The sequence below is a fragment of the Neospora caninum genome, chromosome X (genome assembly GCF_000208865.1).
Source record: "Neospora caninum Liverpool complete genome, chromosome X".
Classification (NCBI taxonomy): domain Eukaryota; phylum Apicomplexa; class Conoidasida; order Eucoccidiorida; family Sarcocystidae; genus Neospora; species Neospora caninum.
In genome coordinates this window covers 2,917,330-2,938,027 of record NC_018396.1, presented here as the reverse complement: position 1 = coordinate 2,938,027, position 20,698 = coordinate 2,917,330, and the positions used below count along the sequence as shown (strand labels likewise).

At 55.6% G+C, this 20,698-nt stretch overlaps 2 protein-coding genes across 2 annotated transcripts; both read right to left on the bottom strand.

Annotated features, from left to right (window-relative positions):
• Window positions 1–2,661: 2,661 nt before the first annotated feature.
• Window positions 2,662–8,030, bottom strand: NCLIV_048275 (uncharacterized protein; the record flags this gene model as incomplete). Its single annotated transcript, XM_003884379.1, has 8 exons — window positions 2,662–3,235; window positions 3,670–3,746; window positions 4,420–4,493; window positions 4,826–4,913; window positions 5,238–5,484; window positions 6,775–6,885; window positions 7,397–7,511; window positions 7,829–8,030. The coding sequence occupies 8 exons, from the start codon at window positions 8,028–8,030 to the stop codon at window positions 2,662–2,664; spliced, it is 1,488 nt and encodes a 495-aa protein (XP_003884428.1).
• Window positions 8,031–11,187: 3,157 nt separating this feature from the next.
• Window positions 11,188–18,783, bottom strand: NCLIV_048270 (conserved hypothetical protein; the record flags this gene model as incomplete). The annotated part of the gene is made up of 2 exons (XM_003884378.1): window positions 11,188–14,783; window positions 15,702–18,783. 2 exons carry the CDS (start codon window positions 18,781–18,783, stop codon window positions 11,188–11,190), a joined length of 6,678 nt encoding a protein of 2,225 aa, XP_003884427.1.
• Between the last annotated feature and the right edge of the window lie 1,915 nt (window positions 18,784–20,698).

Below are 20,698 nucleotides of genomic sequence, written 5' to 3'. Positions count from 1 at the left end.
GGCAGTTGGCGTCTGTGCATGCTGTCGGTGTGCCTCTCTCCGGAACCAGCCTCTGTGCTGTGACCACGCCTGGTCACATTCTCAGAGATGGCATGAGGATCCCTTGTGTGCGGCAACACTTGCAAGAGCGCAGCGCGGGGGACCGGCAGGAGCTTCCAGGAAAACAACACAGAATTGCGGAAAACGCTGCGGGTCAGCAAAAACGTTTTCCAGGATTCATCCCGATCGTGCCGTTTCTTAACCACAGATCGTTTTTCCGCCGCCGACACAAACCGCGGCGAATATGGTTGTGTGTATACAGAGGGCGTCTTGTTTTACGTGACTTGGATTAACACCCATTTAAATGAAACGGAGATGGAACGAACAGCCTATGGGGCCTCCTTCCGATCCTAGTCTGTATCTCATAACTGGAGTCATATTCAGTATCCTACGTACTATCATGTCTCTGGTGACTCGATTTGACGCGCCCCATTTCACCCCTTGTTCACGTGGTAGAGCGGCCCGCGCGGGGACTGCAATACAACAAACGTCTTTCCCGGTAGATGCCCTCCTGGACGTGGCAGCCTCTTGCCTGGCTGCACAATCAGACAGAACGGTTTGCTGAATGTGTCTGGGGCCTGTCCGCGCCTTTATTTCTCCAAAGCTCTCTACTGGATATTTGGTCTATTATCTTTACTGCTCTTCCAGCGATAGGAACCGGGCGCTGTCGCTGACCCTCCTGGCGAGGTGTATGTATGTGCCGGCTCGAAACACACCGCAGGGTTCTGATGTTTTGTAGAGAGTCATCTGAGTTGGCGGACTTGGTTAGCAATTGCATCAGCCTAGTGTGACTCAGCTGTCCTTAGTGTTGTTGACAAAAAGTGCCCCTACGGAGAGTCGGAACCCCCGCGTCGAGATGTGCGTAAACGGCGACTGGAGAGTCTCTGTGATAACGCCCTTCATTGACGAGGCGATTTCCTGGCAGGCGCTGCATAAAAGTTCCTTGAGAATCGGTCTTGCGATCTGTGCGGGCGGGATGGCAGACGGCTTTCGATGCTAACTCCTGGTTTCTTCCGCAACAGAGCATAATGGGTCTCTGCACATCACCGCCATCTGCACTTTGCTCTTCCGTTCTGTCAGTCAACCTGCTTCCCTCTCTCGCCTCACCTTTCTGTCTGCCTCTCTATTGAACGGGTGCTGTCTACTATTAGTCACGCTGACCCTTCCTCTGTCTAGAGATATGGGCATAGATCCGCGATGGTGAAACTTTCACGGGGAGTTGCCTGCCTCTTGTCATACACAGATGTCTTGTGAGGTGGTGAACACCATAGCGCTGCGTCAGAAACGGGAGGATCTGCGTGCGTAGCCCAGAAGACACGAGGGGAAACGGTCTGTTAAACGCACTCCGGCCAACGCCTCTCTGATTACACAGGAGTGTGTAAAGCACGATACGCACGGCTGGATCGATCGTTGTAGGTCGTGTAAAACCGCTGAGAAGACCCGGGCACAACCTTTTTTTTGCGCCAAGTAACCAACCAGCAACTACCAGCTGTCGCTTCTTGTTTTTGGGGTCATTTTCATGCGGCGGGCCTCGGCCATCGCCCGTTCAACGCCCACGAGTAGACTGAGTGATCATCTTCAGTTGTCTTGTGTTCAAAATGCATGTAATCCGTCTAGAACGTATTACGCGCAGCAAACCGGAAGGGGCGACTCTGTGTTGTCGGATCTTGTGTAGCGTACCCTTTATCCGTGCTTTGTTGTGTAAGACGGAAAAAGCATTTGTTACGCACAACCGCGCCTTTGCGCGGGAATCCACTCGGGTGTATCACTCTCCGTACAAACAGATGTATGCATGCACATATGCTTCCACATCTACGTATTGAGGCCGAGTGACCACAAAAAACTACAGCGGGACACGAGGTGCTAGACAAAAACCTAGACGTCCGGACAGATGGTTCGAAGAGAGGTGAATATGCGTGCGGGCATATGCACTCAAACGGCGCAAGCATGTGGATATACCAATATATGTATATCAATATATACATCCTTAAAACCAGGAGGCGCACACAGGTTCTCATTGTTGATTCGTTTTCATCTGTTTTAAGGTCCGACAGAGACGGAGTACGCAACAGGAGCGCGTCGCGGTCCCTAAATAATCTTTGGAACTCCATCGTCTCTATGCTCGTCCGTGAAACAAGGACACGATTTCTCGCGCCGACGCAGGTGTATCTACACCTGGCCGATCTGATTGCGGCAACACGCCGTGCCTGTCCACTCGATGACTCGACGCCTCTGGCGACACTGAGACTCGATTTGTGCTCGGAAGGACGGAGGTTTCACAGAAAAGGGAAGCGTTTTCCGAGGAGCTCAGGGGACGGTCTTCGCCGAGGAGGCTGCGGGCAAAAGCAAACCAAGCGAGAATGGGCGCCCCGTCGCACCTCTCTCCGCACGCATTCCCAGAGCCTACGTCGCCGCATGGCCTCACGAATGCCGCGCAATAACTCGACAACGAGGTCTCCGCTTAGTCATATACCTATATATATGTTTGTATATGTAATGCTGATTCATTTGTGTACTTACTTTGTGGTATACTCTGTACATACATACAGGTACAGCGGCACGCCAAACGGCTGTTCGGCCTTCTAAGGAAAAGAACAAGATGCGTGTGAGTGGGCGGTTTCGTCACCTACCTGGGCTCCACCCGATGCGAGAAAAAGTGATAAACATTAGCCAGATACCCTGTGCGACAGAGGAAACGCATGCGCGCAGTGTATGTGAGCATCGCCGTTCCACCGTCCTTGTGTATCCAGTGTGAAGATCGAACGGCGCAAGGGCATCGGCACACGTTCCGTCCGCTTCTGTATCTTTGCACTCTTTTCTTTCTGCTGCACGGCTCTCTCTCCGCTTCATGTCTTCGGCTGTCACCCATTGTTTGGGCCCTTGCTTGCCTTTCCCAGCTCTGTCTGATTTTGTGCGTTGTCTGCTTGAGTCGGCTCCGTTATGTGCCTCCTCTGCCGCGTCCTCTCTCACATCCGGTTGCTCCTCTTCCCGTCTGCGTTCTGCCTCCGTTCCTGTTTCCTTTTCTTCTCTGCATTCGAGCGCGGTCGCCTTACCCGATGAGTACGGGTTCCTGTCGGGGAAAAGCTGGAGGATCTCCTCGTTCGTTGTCAGGTTGTTCCCCACCAGGTAGACGTTAAAACAGCACAGATTCAAGAGCGGAATGGAACAGCAGACGCCGTAAACGAACAGGCCCGCACTGAAGACGCGCAGAACGGAGAGGAAGCGAACCGACAACACGCATGCCACGAAAAGACAAAGAAGGGCCGGTGAGAACTCGTCTCGCCGTTCTCCACACGGAGACGCAAAAACCAGAGCGACATTCCACGGAGAGCCTTCAGCCCTCACCTGCCAGCCTCCAGCTGAGCGTCCGCGCAGCAAGCAAAGGGAGATGAAGGGAAACAAAGTGGGACCAGAAAGAGGCGAAACGAAACACAGCTGAGACAGAGAGCAAACCGACAGTACACGATGGTGAAGAGACGTTCGAGTGCAACACGCGAAGGAAGACGCAACGAGAAACCATTGAGAGACAGACGAGAAGAGACGCCAGCGAAGCGACACAGCGAACAGAAGGGAGAGAAGAAGAGGCCGAGAGAAAAGGTAAAATGTGAACAAAAAACCAATTCGTCTTACAGTCGAGGGCAATCGCACGCCGCCTGCCATATCGTCTCCACGCTGACATTCCAACCCCGGCTGTTGATCTCTGCCTGCTCCAGGCATAACGGGAAACAAACACGAAGATTTAGGGAACCGTGTGGCAACGGAGACAACGGAGAGAACCGCTGTACACTGAGAAACGACTTGCAACTCTCCCCGTGCAACACAATTCGACTGTCTTGCTTCGTGCCAGGTGACGTGCGTGGTGTGCTATGAGAAATGCAGAACGTTCGCATCAGGAGACACACACGCAGATATTTTGGGACGGAGAGACGCAAAGCTTCTCGAGGCCGCAACGCGCACTAAAAACGGGTCTGCAGGAGCCTGAGAATAGACCGCTGTTTCGCTGTTGGAGAAATGCCTCTCAGAGTGCAGGGAGTATAGCTGAAACGCTTCACGCTTGCAAACAGAGACGCCAAGGCGAAAGGAGAAGGCCAGTGCAGCCTGGTTCTCTTTTCGCTACCGTCCCGTGCAGTTGACCTCGCATGCGTATCCAAAAACAACAGCTAAAGATACACGAGCAGGGAGGGCACAGAGCGACACGGTGCATCACCACACCTAGGGTATGCATGCAGAGAAATTCAAATATATACTGGCATATACAAATGCACACATATGTGCATGCATGTGCAGTGATACACGCCTATGAAGCAAGAGATAGAGAGAGAGATTTGTAGAGAGACAGAGAGATAGGTATAGATGTACGGGCTGTGTCGAGAGGCCTACAACAATAGCTACGCCGGCACCGACGGCAACCGCGAGAGCGTAGAGAGCCGCAAAGAAGACAAAGAAGAAGAAGACTCGGTAGTTTCTTTGTCCGATGCAATTGGAGACCCTGAAGAGAGGAAACAGACAACGCCGAGACGTGTGTCCGAGGATTTCGACAGAGCAGACAAGGAGACGCCCTTGCTTGTCAGCGTCGACTGACCATGCAGTTGCTGTCACAGGAGTGCCGGAGAGGGATACTGGATCACATGACTCCCGGCGCAAAGACTCTCGAGGGTGGTGAGACGGGACGGAACGCGTCGATCCAAGATTCCCTAACCGAGGGACAGATTGGGTAGCCTCAGGGTATCTTTCGCTTCTCAATCTCGCACAGAAACCGGAAACCGAAGAGGAAATGAAGCCCTACCAAGGACAGTGGTGGTCAAAACGCCGCACGCAAGTGTCGCAGATTGAGCAGTGCTTTGCTCGGGGCGGTCTGTACAGACAGCAGGTTGCTGCACGAGAACAAACACAACCCACGCCCGTTTGAGTCCATCCTTTCTACCATGTGTCGCGGCAACCTGGACCTCTTTGTGTACCGTCCACTCCTTGACTGCTCGAAGGTCTGTCGAAACGACGAAAACGGGGAAGGCACCCTGCCTCGCCTTCTTTTTTCGGGTCGAAGGCCCGCGTCGAGCAGTGTTCGGCTGTCTCCCCATCGATACGTGTGGACTCGTACCTTTGCTGCTAACCCTCAGCGGGGAAAGAGACACTGCCTGCGTTGGCGAATATGAGGCAGCGTATATTTGGTCTGGCCTCCAATCATGCGAAGCGCCCACTAAAGTGTGTCTTGACCGCGATCTGGTTATCTGACAAAACGACGCGTCATTCCCTTTCGCCGTCTGCATAGTAAGGTCGCGCGCGTCTCCAGGATCAAGAGGATCCGCCGGAGCCGCGTGTACGTACACAGGGCGTCCCTCCCATAGGTGTGCGGGTGACACAGGCAAAGCGTTTGTTCTTCGATTTCTTCCTATCTGACTCACCGCACCACTTCTGCGGAACACTGACGCCGTTGATGACGACGAACTTCACGCCTAAAGATCGGCGCACATCAAACGCCAGCACAGAGGATCGTCAGGGAAAGCGCGGCCCGCATGAGAAGTATCAGGGAACCAGGAGAAGGTTCGACCGTGGCTCTGCATGTTTTGGACATCACAAAGACACCGAGGATCCCCTAGACACCTGGCAACACGCGAAGGGATGACGTTCGTAAGGATTGCCACACAAACCTCGACAATCTGCGGGCTATTCTTGCAGATACACCAGGTGGGGCCAGTTTCCTACAAGGATGGGGAATGGCCCTACAAGTATGTCAGGAATTCAGCATATTTACTCGTCCCCTTGCTCTGAACAGCACAGAGTATACACTTTTCACATATATATATATATATATATATATGTAAAGGCGTCTGTATGTGTATGTGTCATTCTGGATGTACGCGGCTGACAAGGCGTATGGGAAAGGAAAACGGCCAGTGCTCTCTTGCTCTGGTGTGTAGATGCATGGATGTCTCGACTTGTAAATGCACATAAATGCATGTATAGCCACCGCCAAGGAAAAAGCGATATGCACCTGTGTATCGAGACACCCCAAACAGGTGAACAGCTACGGTCTCAGAACGCGTTTTATGCAGGTTCTGCAGACGCACAACGACATACAGATGAAGACAGAATCCTCCATCCAGGTAGAGACAGTCGGAAAGACAGGAAGATGAAGTCTCATAATGGGATATCTAGATGGGCTGTGAACTGCATTTTAGTGTTACCTCGCACACATCTGTTCTTACGGAGAACAGATTTGTACTTTTAACACAAACCACGCCGTCATTCACGGGGCAAAACACACGTGCAACGGGAGAGTGCAGGAAAGAGGAGCCTCGGTTGTGAGACGGTGTCTTGACAGCGTGAGGAGGAGCGACTCTGATTCGAAACAGAGATGCGTACGCGAAGGTCCGGAAGGGATCTCCGCAGGGCAGTGTTCGCGCGGCAGGCTGGAGGAAGAAAAAGGACAAAACTCAGAAGAGAAAGAAACGTAGGGGAGGCGGCGATAAAACGCGCTGTCACTCTCTCACTAGGCTGTCGTTACGCCGCAAAAGCGTCGGGAGTTCACTTTTCACAAAAACAAGCCTGGAGCAGCGAAGCCGTACCCGAATTCGTCTCAGCACCTACGTACTATATGTATATGCATTGTGCGGATCTGCGCGTACGTGCAGTCCTCGAAAAAGGTGTTTGTCCTGAATTTTGCTGGCGTGCAAGGTGTCGTCGCAGTCTTCTTCAAACGTTTAGGTTGGCGTGTGATATGGTGAGAAAACGTACATGCCTGGATCGCTGAAAGCGACGGCGAAGAGTGTCCCAAAGACCGCCGCAAGAAGAAGAGCGAAGCCTAAACCTGCTTCCAGTTGCGCCTCCCGAGACAGTTGAGGCAAGCTGAAAAACCACTCGCACATGCAAAAGTGCACCCCTTGTCTCAGCGGGTTGCGGCGTCAGCATTTGGGACGGTCTCGGTGACGCTCATAAGGCGTCGGACAGGAAACCTGCAGGCTCTAGTGGCGTGGCTTCAAAGCCAAGGCGAGGGCGAGCAAAACCGGCCGAGCAAGCGGTCGCGCCGTCCATAAGTCTAGGTCTGTTCCTAGCCCCTTTCTGCTGTCTTCTGTCGTCTCGTCGTTTGTTTCAGTCTCACGCCACCGAAAGAGCGGCACCCACAAACACCCCAGCAGAAGCCGTCAAAACCCCGAAACGTTTTCCCCTTTCTCTCCTTCGCGTCTGCGGTCGTGCATCTCTCTTGGAAGGGAAGCAAGCGCGAGTACAGGAACCGGATGTCCGGAGTCTCAGTGAGGCCGGGCGCAGCCAGCGCACTGACAGATGAAGGCGAGATGGGGGAAAGGCGAAAAGGAGGCGCAGAAAGCCAGGAAAACAATTTACGTGTGAAGGAACCTACACGTCATGGACAACGAGGACGGCGGGCGCGGAGAGAAGGAACACTGTAAGGAGGAGAATTCCAGGCTCGGGGCCCGAGAGGCAGCGGTTGCCGCAACAGAAACGTTCTTTGTTAACTGCGGTTGGAAAGAAAAGGAGTAGCGGGAAGCGCAAAGAAAGAGAGACACAAGCAAGACAGCACTGGACGTGACGCACAAGCATGTGAAAACGAAGCAAAGAGAACCAAGCATCTCCAAAATATTCTCGTAGGCGCCTACCACCATAGGGAGTCGATGAAAAAGTGTGCACACTTGTGTGTATATGTGGGTTGAGCAGACCTGTAGCCGACACCGCGTGTTTCACCGCACATGAGGGCCCATTCGCGACTTGTGTCTTGGCAATCTCTTGAGAAGAGGGAATGGGTGAGAGGAGCGCGCTGCCGGCGTGTATGCACAAGGAGACGCACTGTGCATTCTCTTTCGCCCTCCCACAACGTCAGTCCCCCCCGAGGCTCGCTCAGGCTCTAGCTCATACTGAGGTGTCGCCATAGGCGTTTGTGGACACATGAAACTTGGGAGCAGGCAGAACGCGCTGACGAGAAGGGACGAACGTGAGCAAACCCATACCGTGTACGTCTTGCGTTTAGGGTGACTCATGCACGGAAACACGAGACTTTTCCGATAAATTTCTGCGTAGTCGTCGCAGATCACGCACCTGGGAGTAGGGGGCGCGGCGATGCATGCAAATCGTCAGAACAGAAACGCCGCCCAGACTCGAGATCCTCGTGGACTCTCAGTCCCTTCTCTGTTTCGTCTTCACGCTTCTCGCCGTCGGAGTCGCCCCCCCACGAGCCCATTGAAGTGTAGATGCCTCCCGACATTGGTTACAATTCTGTGGAAAGCAAGGAAAGTGGTGATGCTTCGGCGCAAGTCGCACACGAGGCAGGAGCGATGCAGGGCCGCGCCCGCTGTTTGTGGGCGGGTTTACAGAGAGCGGTACTGGATAATGCGCGCGAAACAATCTGCCGGTCTCGATCTACATTTCACTGAGTGTGCATAGTAGGTCTTTGTGGGAGATCTGGAGTGCGTTCGGTACCGCAGAAACGTGAATGTTCGGCAGCGGAAAGAAACGGAACGGGTGCGACGGCAAGCGCCAGGAGCGAAGTTGTGCAGTGGATAGCTGCTGTCTGGGCAGCAAAGAGTTCGGTTGAAGAAAATCCAGTTGAGAGGCCGGGATGCGGAAGAGGGCCTCCAGGGAATCATGGGTTCCACGCCAACAGAATCGCGGGAGAACGGCTCGTCTCTTCTATAGCACACGGGATGCCTCCGGAAAGATCACCTTTCTTGAAGAAAGACGGTGAGGAGCGCACAGACTGACGCATTTATAACTGGAATAAAAATGTGAAGAAGCGAGGAACAGAGAAGAGGACGTGGAGCAAAAGGCGAGATCGCCATCCCGGCAGTGTACAGACAGTCAAACGGTTCCAGTCGTTCTCCAATCCGCACGTGATCTGACCAAAGACAGCGCCTTTCATCGGCAAACCGCCTCGGGCGTTTTTCGGCACACAGAGACCGGCGGCTGAAGACGCGAAGGGGAAATTGCTCCTACGCCAAAAGAGAACAGCCTCGAAACACGTGGCAGAAAGTTAGCGAGGCCGACGGCGATACGGAATCATCCTGCGCAAAACGCAGCGCGAAATCTGCCGCAGGTCGGTGAGCACGCTGGCACGAAGAGGGGTATATCCAGTTGAATGCTTAACGTAGAAAACGATTGACAGACGGCCGATCCCGGAAAATTGGAAATGCTGCGTGTGCAGAACAGCGATTGGATAAAAGGAAGAGAACGTCGCCTCGAGTGCATGCTGCCATGGTGCATCTAATCGATGCCGCGTCTCTCGCGGCGCTGTCTCCCGTGCGGCAGACAGTTGAGAGCAGTTGGTCTGCTGTCTTCCTGGTTTTCCCTTGAAAACATGTAGTGGGCTTTCGCCAGAATTATGACAACGCTAATATCTCAAGCTGTAGTCTGCAGGGGGTCAAAATGTTATGTGAAGCCTCTCCCTTGTACCGTAGGGAAAGTAACGCGGATGTGTCGGACCCTAAGATGCTCTCCCTCCAAAGAACAGACTGCCGCTGACAAGACAAACCGCTCTGGGGAATTCTCTTTTCACTTTTCCTACATTGCAGAGCTGCATTTTACACCCATTTTCGCGTCCCCGCTTGAGGTGTCTTGTGTAAACGGGGGATGAAACAAGCTGTTCAGCGGTTTCGATGCAGTCGAGTTCAGAAAGTCTCTACCACCGAAATCGTTCGCCGGACAGACAATTCCCGCGGGATCTGAAGAAGTTTTTGGTGGGACTTCTCATAGTGTCTAGAAAACTCGACGGTCGAGTGTGCTTGGCTATCACGATCGACACTTCCTGCTCAAGGTGCGATGTGTGCCGACGGCCTGCAGGGGGAGGAGGGGGGGGAGTACTGTTCTGCACGGTGTCAACGAGTTCTCTTGCCAGAGGCCGACTGTAACAATCACAAGTGAGTCACAGTGCAGAGGGCCAGTTTGCGTGGCACGGCAACTGAGCCTGCGTTGTTTGCCAGTTGAAATAATTCCGGCTGGGGGAACCGCAATCAAGCATTTGCCCCAGTCCTGGGTCACATCTTCAACTGAAAACAAAAATTGAAAGAGGCTCTTGGCATCACCGTAGCAGTGAGCATGTAGGCTGGAGGATTCACGTAGATGAGCCCGAAAAGAGTTGTGGCGCTCGTAACGACAATTGTTCCTCGCAGTTTCTGTTGTACATGCACGTCGCGGCAAAAGACCGGAGCCTGGAGAAGCTTTTTCCACGAACGAAGCTGCTATCCCCTCTTGCCTCCAGAACTCCTGCATAGCCGTGTAAGACGCGGCAACTGCATGCTGACAACAGAGCAAATCGAAGTGTTTGGTAACAGATTTCTGGCGGAGGGCCGTCAACTTTTTCGCTTATCCGGACTGAAGAGGTTTACTAACGCCATTCAGAGGCGGCAGATCAGCCCATACACTGGACACAAACTGCAAGAACCCACGTTTGAATCAGCGCGTGCCAGTGTACCAGTAAACGACGACAGAAAATGCCGACGATAGAAGAGGCGACGTCGCGAGATGTCTGAATCACACGTGGCGCTTGGTGTCAGCAGACGTTGGACGTGATGTGCGCTGCACATTCCTCTCTTGGATTTGTCGCTGCTCACTGGGGGTCTGTGGGAATTCTGGACTTGGAACACGTCAGTTAATCTTGCCAATCTTTGTTTAAACAGACCACGTTCCACGTAGGACGCGTTTCAGCTTTTCCCCACGTCAGATCTCCTATCCTGCTGATGTGAGTTGACATGTGTAACTCGAGAGCAACCCTATTCGATTCCACCTGATCTGTTCTGTGTGCAAGGCATCAAAGCTGCTTCTAGGCAAGTGCCTCGATCTGGATAACAAATCTTTCGCAGAGAATCGTAGTCGAGTCTTCTCTCTGTGCACACTCTGCACGCAGTGCATCGTCCTTCGTACTCAGAGAAAGATTCTCCCCTGACTGTCGTTACCTGGACAAGCGTCACGTTTTACAGGTCAACCTGTTGTTGGGTACAGTGTGTGTTGTCAAGTTCCAGAAAAGCTGCAGTGGCACACTCTGAACAAAACCAGGAGTACGATACACTTGCACCGTGCCAGTGGAGCGAAATGGAACTGCCCCGTTCAGAAACAAAAAACACCCGAGATAAAGAATCCTCAAGAATCACGCGTGTGTATGCCTACACCCGAGCCTAGTCGCAAACCAGGATGCCTCCAGGTTCATCATGGAACACGAAGTCCGTCCAGAATTAGAGCCACTGAAGCATCCTGCTTCAGCATGCAGAGCACGAATAGACGTGTTAAATATTTATCCAGTTCATCCCTGTCAGATTGAAACTGCTTTTCTTCTTTAATTGGTGCTCTTTCCCTTCGCTGGTCCGACGTTTCTCCGACGTCCTCAACCGTGTGGCTCTCATACTCTCGTGACGCCCTGACGCGTTGCATGATCACTAGCCAGTGTCTAGACCTTGCAACAGCACGTTTTTGTTCCCTCTGGAGCTCTGCATATTTCCCATCCCTCCACTTTCGAAGAAACGCTCGACACTCCTCTCCGTCACCGAGCTGCCAGCAGGGTTTCCCTCCTTCACTCTCGAGTGTCGCGCTGACTACGGCGTTAACCAGCTGCGCGCAAGAGCTTTGGCCGTGTTCATTTAAGAGCCTCGTGCACGCTTTGTGCGTGATCGGGGAGGACGCGTTGTCTGCTTCGCGTTCGACTGTAGCGCGACTCGCGATTCCACCCTGTCTGTGGAACGCGCCGCCGTTGCTGGACGTGAGAAAACCAGAAATGCTCTGGCTAACAGGCCAAGTCGCGTGGTGCGTGCAGCCGGGGTTCGTTTCAACTCCAGAGGGAACGACTTCCTCGCAGGAACGCCACACGTCACTCAAGGCCTGAGGATACGTGGCGCTTAGCAAACTCAGCTGTTCCAACCGCCGCGTAAACTTCGGGTTGTAACGTAGGGTCTGGAGATCTGAGACCCGCCTTTCTTCGGAGGAAACGGCAGTGCAGTGCTCAGCAGAAGACTCTGCTTTTTCCTTCAGGGCCCCCAGCTCTTGGAGGACTTGGCGCCTCCCGTTCGCCTCGCTGGGCGGCTCGACTGTGTCCTCATCAGCTGTCTGTACACCGTACTCGTCGAAGTTCGCGGCTCCCCGAGCGTGTGGCTTTGTCTCGGCGAAGGGCTCGGCAACCATCTTTCTGTCTTTCCCGTCTCTCTGGCACTCTCCAACTGCCCGTCCTCTCCCCCTTTCGACTTTCCTATTTCCTGTCCAGGAGCGGCTAATCTCCAGGGTCGCGTACAGCGCGGTAACGGGGGTTGCAGCCTGAATCAGACTGGGTACGTCCCTGAGGCGGGTGCACACACTTTGGAGCAAGACGTTCTCTGCCAGCTGAAGGAACTGAAGTGTACTTCCAAAACGCATATCAATCATCTGAATGCTGTCCTTTGCCAGGTTGCATGTGGTGTCCACGCCCCGATCAGCCGAGTCATTTTTGTTCCTCTCCAGCATCTCACCGGCACGGTAACTCGAATCTGCAGCGTGTTGGAAGACACTTCGAATCTGTCTGGCGGTGCTTCGTAAGTCCCCAAAAAGGAGGAGGAGATCGTCGGCGCGAAGCGAAGCCACGCAGCGTGGCTGCTGCCTCAGGAGCGCCGCTCCAATCGCAGTCATCTGCTCCAGGACATCGAGTTCCCACTCTGAGCGAGTCGCGGAAACCTGCCGCTGGCCAAGCGTGCGCCCCGCGCATGCAGGGGGCTCCAAGACCTTCTGGAGCGCAGCCGACAGGTGGGCGTCGAGTCGCCTCAACCAGATCGGGTGGCGGAGGAATCCCAAGACTATTTGCAGGCTTTGGCGCACTTCGGTCTCCGTCGCTAGCTGCGAGAAACTCGAGAAAAAGTGGACAAGTTTGCCGAGAATGTCAGCCGCTGGCTCCCACTCCCCGCGAACGCCAGAGACCCGGACCTCGGCTAGTCCGCTCCAGTCACAGGTTTCCTCAGACGGCGCCTCGTCTCGACCGCTGGCCTCCAAGGCACCTGCAGGCCGATGCAGCCCTCTGCCGGTCTCCAAAGAATTCTCAGTGCTCGAAGCGGGAGACGCAGGTGAAGGTCGAGGGAGGCAGGCGAGCGGGGTCGTCTCTCGAGAGTGTACAGATCTCTCCAAATCGCGAGTGTTCCCTGCGCGCTCGCCTTCGCAGGCTCCAAATTCATACAACGCCGGACCCGCCCCTTTCAACATGTCAGAAAAGACGCGCCGACGCCTTTGGCTGCACGGCTCCGGCCTCAAAAGACTCGCAATGTAGGGTGCAACCTCGAGTGCGAGAACTGCCATGGCCTCTCCGACACTCTGGAAGATCCACCCGTTCTCGCCGTCTTCGCTTCCATCTCCTCCCTGCTGAAGCGCCGTCCCTGCTTCGCTTCTCTGCCTCTCGCGAGCAGTTGGAGACCTCCGAAGACTCCCGCGAACCGCATTTAGCACGTCCACGCTTTTTGTGCTCTCTTCTGTTTCGCCTCTCACAACAAAAACGCGGCTCCTCTGTACACCTCCCCTGCCCTCGCCAGGCGCGGGGTCTCGCTGCTCTGCGGCCGGGGGAGAGCCCGAAGCATGCAGCCACCCAGATGCAGTCTCCGCGACAACGCCAGAGGAGCCGAGGCCTCGACAGGTCGAGGCGGATGAGCAGGTTGCCTCTCCCTTCCTTTCTGAGTCCGAACGCTGAGATCGCGATCCGGCAACAGCCTCCCGAGTTGATTTGGAGAAGCTGCAGAGAAACGTGCCGTGCATCGCAAGAGCTTCCAGAGTGACGCCGACCTCTCTCACCTGCGAACGCCCCTGAGACCTCTGTACCCCGGACAGTTTCGACTGAAACACGGGAGAGAACACAGGTCCAGGAGATTTATCTGACTCCCGTTCTCCGTGTTGCGTTGCCTCTGCATGAACACAGGCGAGAGCTCGACGGACTCTCTGGTCAGCGACATGCCATAGCGTCGCTTCCGTCCTGTCGAGCAGCTCTTCCACTGTCCGCTGACTCGCCTGGCTCCTTCGCTTCGAACAGCCCTTCGAGTCTTCCTGCGTCTCTCCCATTGCCTCTTCGTCTTCCAAACGCGCAGTGGGCTCTCCCGAAGAAGACCAGAACCGAGAGTGATCGCTGGCCTCTGACGGTAAAAGAGTTCTCGTTGTTCTCGGGGCGGTTTTGTGCTCCGCAAACCGCTCTGGAGCTGGCGGTTGGTCCCTTCCACTTGTCAAAGGCTCTGAGGTGCGGGTTAATCTCCCTAATTCATTTTCCAGGCCTTCGCCTTCGTGGCCGTGGTTCGCAGGGTGGGGCTTGCCTTCCTCTTGTGGAAAACAACTCATGCCGGCGGAATGGAGGCCTTTCGGCGCCGCATCGTGCGACGAAGGCGAAACCGAGAGCGCGGAAGAAGGGCGGAGAGAGACAGAAGAAGAAAGACGCAATTGGGGCTGGCCGCGCGCCGACGAAGCGCAGAAGTTGCCTCGAACCCTCTTAGAAGCACGAAGAGCTCGAAACTGGCGCAGCGCGTTCAGATCTTTGATCATTTCGTGGAGGGCTCTGAGAGAGATGTCGCCACCGAGCGCACACTGGCGAACTCGTGGGAGAAGCATTTCGAGGGGAATTGGGGGAGCGAAGGGGAACAGGGACACAGTGAGTCGCAAGATGGAAGGAAACAGAGAAGGCGCAACGGTTTCGCGAGACAGAGCCTCGATGGGTCTCCACGGGAAAATTCCTGCAACCGACTGAAGAGGGAGACGCTGAGGCGGCGGGACGCTGCTCCGAGCGACAGGCGGAGGTGGGGATCCCTGAGACGGACCAGCTGCAGGAAAGGCAGAGCACGTAGCTAGCAACGAAGCCGGAGAGAGGCGAGAACGAGGACGGGTTTGTCCGCGTCGGTCCGCCGCGTTGTCCGAGGCTGTTGGAGGCCGCAGGCCCTCTTGAGCAGCGTTATGTGGACCGGCATGCCCCGGCTGTCTCCGCGTCGCCTCCGCCCTGTCTCGCTCGGATCCCTGAGGTTTGGCTGCGACGCCTGAAAGAGACGAAGAAGCCCCTTTTGCCAGCAGTGGAGGGGGAAGGAGAGGATCGGATACCGACGTCGCTGAGGGTGCCGACTTCGTGCAACGCGGGGTAGGCGATGCAGCGGAAAAGCCGCGTGGAGAGACCGCGGATGCCGGTCCAGAACTTGAATCAAAACGGGGCGACGAGGGAGGCGGAACGTGCCCCAGACGCACTAAGTGTTGCCACACGTCTGAGAACAAAGCAAGTGCTTCGATGACCGTGAATCGGCAATTTGATTCTGATGTGATTCGCCAGACAATGCATCAAAGCTCCACACAAAAGACGCCAAAACCCATCTTACAATATCCATAGACCTCTATATCTACAAATACAGAAATAATGCAAAGATGTACATGTAGGTTGATGTGTTGACCGCGAGCATGAAGTGACCATACTTGCGAGTCTGTACACTGCAGCTGCGTGGCGTCGATACGCGCCTCTTTCCTCTGCATCCGTTGTCGTGCATCGACTCAGAGGCTAAGCATGATACAACGGTACGGAGAGTCTAGTGGTGAGCAAGGCACGGCATCATTTGGGCTTGTTCCTCAGCAATCAGTAGTTTTCCTGCCTTTCGCTGCCTCCCTTTCCTTTTTCTCTCTTCGCAGGCTCCCACCTGGGGCTTTGTTGAAGCCTCCTTTCGTTTTCTCTCCTCTCTCGCCATTCGAGGGTCTTTCCTCACCTCTGAGTGCACTTTCCCCTGCGTCATCCAGCAGCCATTCTCTGGCTAGTCTCGTCATTCTCCGCTTGACAAACCGCACGGCTTCTTCCATTTCTTTGTAGCCTTTGGGCCACTCGCCGAGAAGCTCGCCTGCTTGGATCGTGTCGCTCACGCATCGAATTTTTCCTTTTTCAGGATTCAGAAACCACGCGAGTCTCGCGAACGCGCGTTGTCCGAAAGCCCGGCTGTACCATCCGACACGACTGGCTGTGTCCAGCGCCTCGACGGTCTCGTGGAAAGACAGGGTGTGGAGGTGTACATACACCGCCTTCTTCCACAGGTCCAGCAGGCACCTGCTCTTCACGCCTACGGCGTCTAGAGCCGTGAGCACTGTCCCGAGTTGGGAAGCCGTCCATGGTTTCTGTTTCGGTCGAAACGCGATGGCAGCGGTTTCCGACCTTCTTGCCGCGATATGGCGCTCGAGCAACGCTGCTCTCTGCCTGTTTCGTTCGACAGCTCTTGTCAAAAACGGAGACCGCCGCCCCGGTGGAATGTGGCTAGCGAGGGTCATGTGTAGCATCCTGCGCCAGTCCACGCGTTTCCGGCGTTGCGTGGAAAAGCGGCGCGCCTCCCGCTCCGCTTGAGACGCTTTCCACTTGCCCCTCGAGAAGCCGAAGCGGCCGAGCTGGGTAGACACCGCAGACGCCGAGACAGAAGACGAGGTTCTCCCGGCGCCTCGCCCGCGACGCATGAGGGTGTGCGGCGACAGAAGAAGTACCCGCGCAACGGAGACTTCCCCAGTCCAGGGAAGGCCGCCCCTGTGGCGCGATGCAAGAGAGGACGAAGATGCCGGTGCCTTTCTGGAATCTGCAGCCGGCAACGGAACCGAGTTGGCGATGTGAGGCACCAGCGTGGGAGGGCTCGGGTGTACATACACTGCAGCGGGAGAAGCGCTAGAGGGAGGCAGAAGAGCGGCTGATGCAGAGAAGGACACAGGAAAGGCAGGAGACGAAGGCGACGAGGAGGGAGACGAAGAAATCAGCGACGAGGAAGGCCGGTTGATGGCACTGCTTCCGGCGCCGTAGGATGGAGGTGCACTTGCGACAGTAGCTTCAGAGCGCATGCCGTCCTCAGGAAATCCACAGACATGAAATCTGCTTTCCTTACTCTTCTTCAAACGCAAAGTGCGCGATGCATCGTCGTGAGTCAAACCCACCCGAGAGACATCGCCACAGCTATCTTCGTTTCTTCGTCCTTGCATGCCGCTCGCGGCCACTCCGTGGGACACCAGAGTCGCCGCATGTCGCGTTCTCTCTGGCGGTCCCAGCTGAAGCCTGTGCGTCCCCGCTTTTGTTTGCGAACCTGGAGAAGAAAGCGACAACTGAAAGAGGCGAAGGGTGGAAGCTACTAAACGCTCGTGACGATACTGGAGAAGGCTGAAGGCGTGTAGAATTGCAGCGAGACGGTGAGGCAGGGGGAGAAGAGCATCCACATCCTCAGGCGAGGATCTCGATGCGTTCTGGCCAGTCTGAAACGCGTTGTCTCCGATGTCGGCCAGGCGGAAAATGACGGGGCCTTTCTCCTTCCCGTCCGCGAGGCTCATGGCTCCAGATGCTCTCGCTTTCGCCTCTCTCTCTTGGCCTTCCTGAGCGACTCTGGCGACCCCGGTTCCTCTCTGTTTCTTCCCAAGCCGGAGCCGGCTCTTCAGTTGCTCTTGAACCCAGCGATCGATGTGGAAAGCATACACATCTCCCGCATAGCTCAGGACGTCCGGGGGCTGCATGCCCTCTCGCGCCAAAGCACACACGAGGAGTTGGAGGACGTAGTGGAGCCGCTGGGGAGAAGCGACGGTCTTCGGTTGCTCCACAAACTCCTTCAGGAGCTCGGGGAGAAGAGGCGCGAGCAGCCGAAAGAGCCGCGAGTCCGGCAATTCCAGGACGCTGGTCGCGTGCAGGACGCGCGCGGCGTCAGGCAGGGAGAGGAGCCGAAAGTTGCATGCCACGTTGGACGCGAGGCGGCTGAAAGCTCGCCGCGTCGCGGGCAGCCACTGGCGATCGGGAAAGGCGAGCGAAGCAGACGCGGGCGCGAGCGCGCCTCGCTCCTTGGCGGTTTTCTCGCGTCTCTCCTTGGCCTTGGCGAACGCATGCAGAATCCAGCAGGCCTCGGAAGGACTGAACTGCTCGCTGCGACAGTCGCATTCCTTGACGAGGGCTGCCCACAGCGCGCCGTGGTGTACAAACACCTGAGCGTAAGTACACAGCGCAGCGGTGAGCTCGAAACTCTTCAGTTTCTTCACGTTCCCGAGAGGCAGGCGCCTCGCGCGGATCTGCGGGTCCTTTTCCGGACACGCCGGAAGCGTCACAGCGCGGTGAAAGAGAATGGGAGGAGGTGACGGAAGAGGCGCAGGGACGAGAGAAGCGGAATACTGAAAGGGGTTGGTGTACGTGGAGCGCAGGTCGGTGGAGGTCGGCGGACGCAGCGGGAGCGCTCCAGGGCCTGGCGCACGCGCGACATCACGCGAAAGCGAGTCCCCACCGCGTCCCATCTCAAGAGCACGGGCCGACGAAGGAATGACGAAAGCTGACGCCACGTCCCGCGGATTTTCGCGCAGCTGCTGCAGTTTAAATGCATTGATGGCTCGACGCAGTGCCCGATAGGTGATGTGCTTCACCACCTTCGGTCTGCGCGACGAGAACGCCCGTCGCTGCGTGAGAGAGGACAGCGTGAACACCCGGCGCGACTCGCCGCGATCCACCACAGGAGACAGGAAGAGACAGTTACGGAGCGAAGAAGAAAGAGATGCGTGCTGCCGTGGAGGACAAGGCCGCCGGTGGGCTTCCAGATGAAGTGAGAGGGAGGGACCGGCTTGCTTTGAAAGAGGCTGGCGAGCGAACTGCTGACGAGTCGCAAGATTGGGGTAAAGGAGGCAAGACGCAGCGCGCTTGTCGGCGTTTCTCGGCCACTGCTGTGGAGTCAACACGGAGAGCAAGGCCTGTTGCACGGACTCCAGACGAGTTCGTGAACGTGGCACGGTGGAAAGGGATGCTTTTGACGGGAACAAAGAGTCGAAACAAAGGCTGTGGCGAAACCGGATGCAAAGCATGCTGGGATTCCTAGCTGAGGGGGGGCAGAACTTCTCTCTACGCAAAGAAGGGTGTGAATCCGAGGGAGGCGAGGGTGGGCATGCCGGACGAACACGCCGGGTAGCTGCCTGACTTGGCTGTTTTTCGGAGGTAGAGAAACCGCGCAGGGAAGGCCGTGAAAAGGGTTTAAGTATCCCCTCGGTTGGATTCTGTCTGAGGCGCGTCGCCATTTTCGGAGGGATTCGCAGAACGTGGCGAGACGAAAGCGTTTCACGACGGCTGAGCAGAGACCGAGAGGACAGCCTACACGCGCCGCCAGGCTGTACGCACACCCGGGAGAAGACAGCAAGCCGTACAAAAGTTCTCCCAGGCCAGCGCAGGTGCGAAAAGCTCCGGCGAACAGCTAACTCACGCGGCGCTATCGAGGAACGGCGAGAGTCGACACCATTTGTGTCTTCAGAGAAGCCAGGCAAGCGTTTCTAACTGTAGAGCCGAACAGTTGTTGCGCCTGCAGCCGCAACGGCTCTCCTTGAGAGCCCTGCAGTGTCGTCGAGCAATGGACGAAGGGGTACCCTTCGCAGCGCTTGTTATGAAATACACACAACCAAGTTCGTTAAGATTGCTGTGGCAGTTGAGTTGCTGCGTGTGTCGACCGAAGTGAGGAATCTGTTCCCCCCCTCCCCCCGCCCCCCTCCGCGTAGAGTCCTCCAGAGATTGAAGTCAGAACGAGCGGCGTTTGGAGTGAGAACCGACGGAGAGGAAAACACGGCTTGATGACGCGAGAGAAGGAATTGAGGGGTCAGTATCGAAAGTTTTGCGACTTTTCGCCGGTCGAGTCTCGCGCGTCTACCTACGACTGGCTTGTTTCACAGAAGGACGCACGCAGACAGAGAGATCCCGAGGAGTGTGACGGTGGATGGACGGGACGGCTCAAACAAGAGGAGTACGAAGACAGGAGAAAAGAGTTTTGTAAGGGAACAGAGGGAAAGTGGAGCGAACGAACAGAGATGTCACACGTCCAACATGCATGCAGCAGACCTGTTTTTCGGCTAGGGGGGTTGTGCAGCGTTGCGGATGCAGATCTAGCCGGAGTCTGCACACAAACAGCAAATAGAGCCTTCACGTCGAGGCCAAGAAGCCTGCTTTGGAAGGGCTGTCAGTAAACGAATAATCACGTGACCGGCTGGAAGCCTCTGCCACGTTGGCCGATTTCGGCGGTTGAGCCGTGCCTGCATGCGCGCAGGATCTCGGCCGGACATTCGAACCGCAGGAAACGTAGCCGGTTGGGAGGAACCTCCGTTTCTGTTTTCTTCGGAAGACATAGGAGGCACACACCCCGTTTTTCATCTCCAGAAAAGCGTATGTACCTTCTGATGCAGATTTCTTTTCGGTGCATTTCGTTGAAACCAACGGTAAACGTGCGACCACTGGCGCAGGAGTGTCTCGGCTGACACTCAACGCATGCAAAGGCGATCGAGACACCGTGCACGGATTTCGACGTGGAATTCTTGATTTCCTCTTGTAGAACACGCACACGCACGCTGGTCATTCTGTGCTCCTGCTTTGTTTGGAGGTTTGTCTCCGATCCAGATGAGAGGAACGGCCGGTGGCGGAGTTCGCTGGCAGCTTGGCGCACATCAGTTCACTTGTCCGTGCGCTTCGCCTCGCAGTCCACAGGTCCCCACGAGATTTGCGGTTAGAGCGACAGACTGAGTGGGATCATGCACTGCGCGAAAAGACTTTCCAAATGCGCAACTTCTATTCATCTCTGCTATTGCACACGAGGGGAGGCTGTGAGATCCGTCATGTCATCAATTCCTCGTAGGCTCGAAAATAAGATACCATTTATGCAGACTGACATCAACCAACCTAAGGCCACTCTGCCGCGCCATTCCCTCCAAAATCCCACCTGAAAATTCCCGCTCATGACGTGGA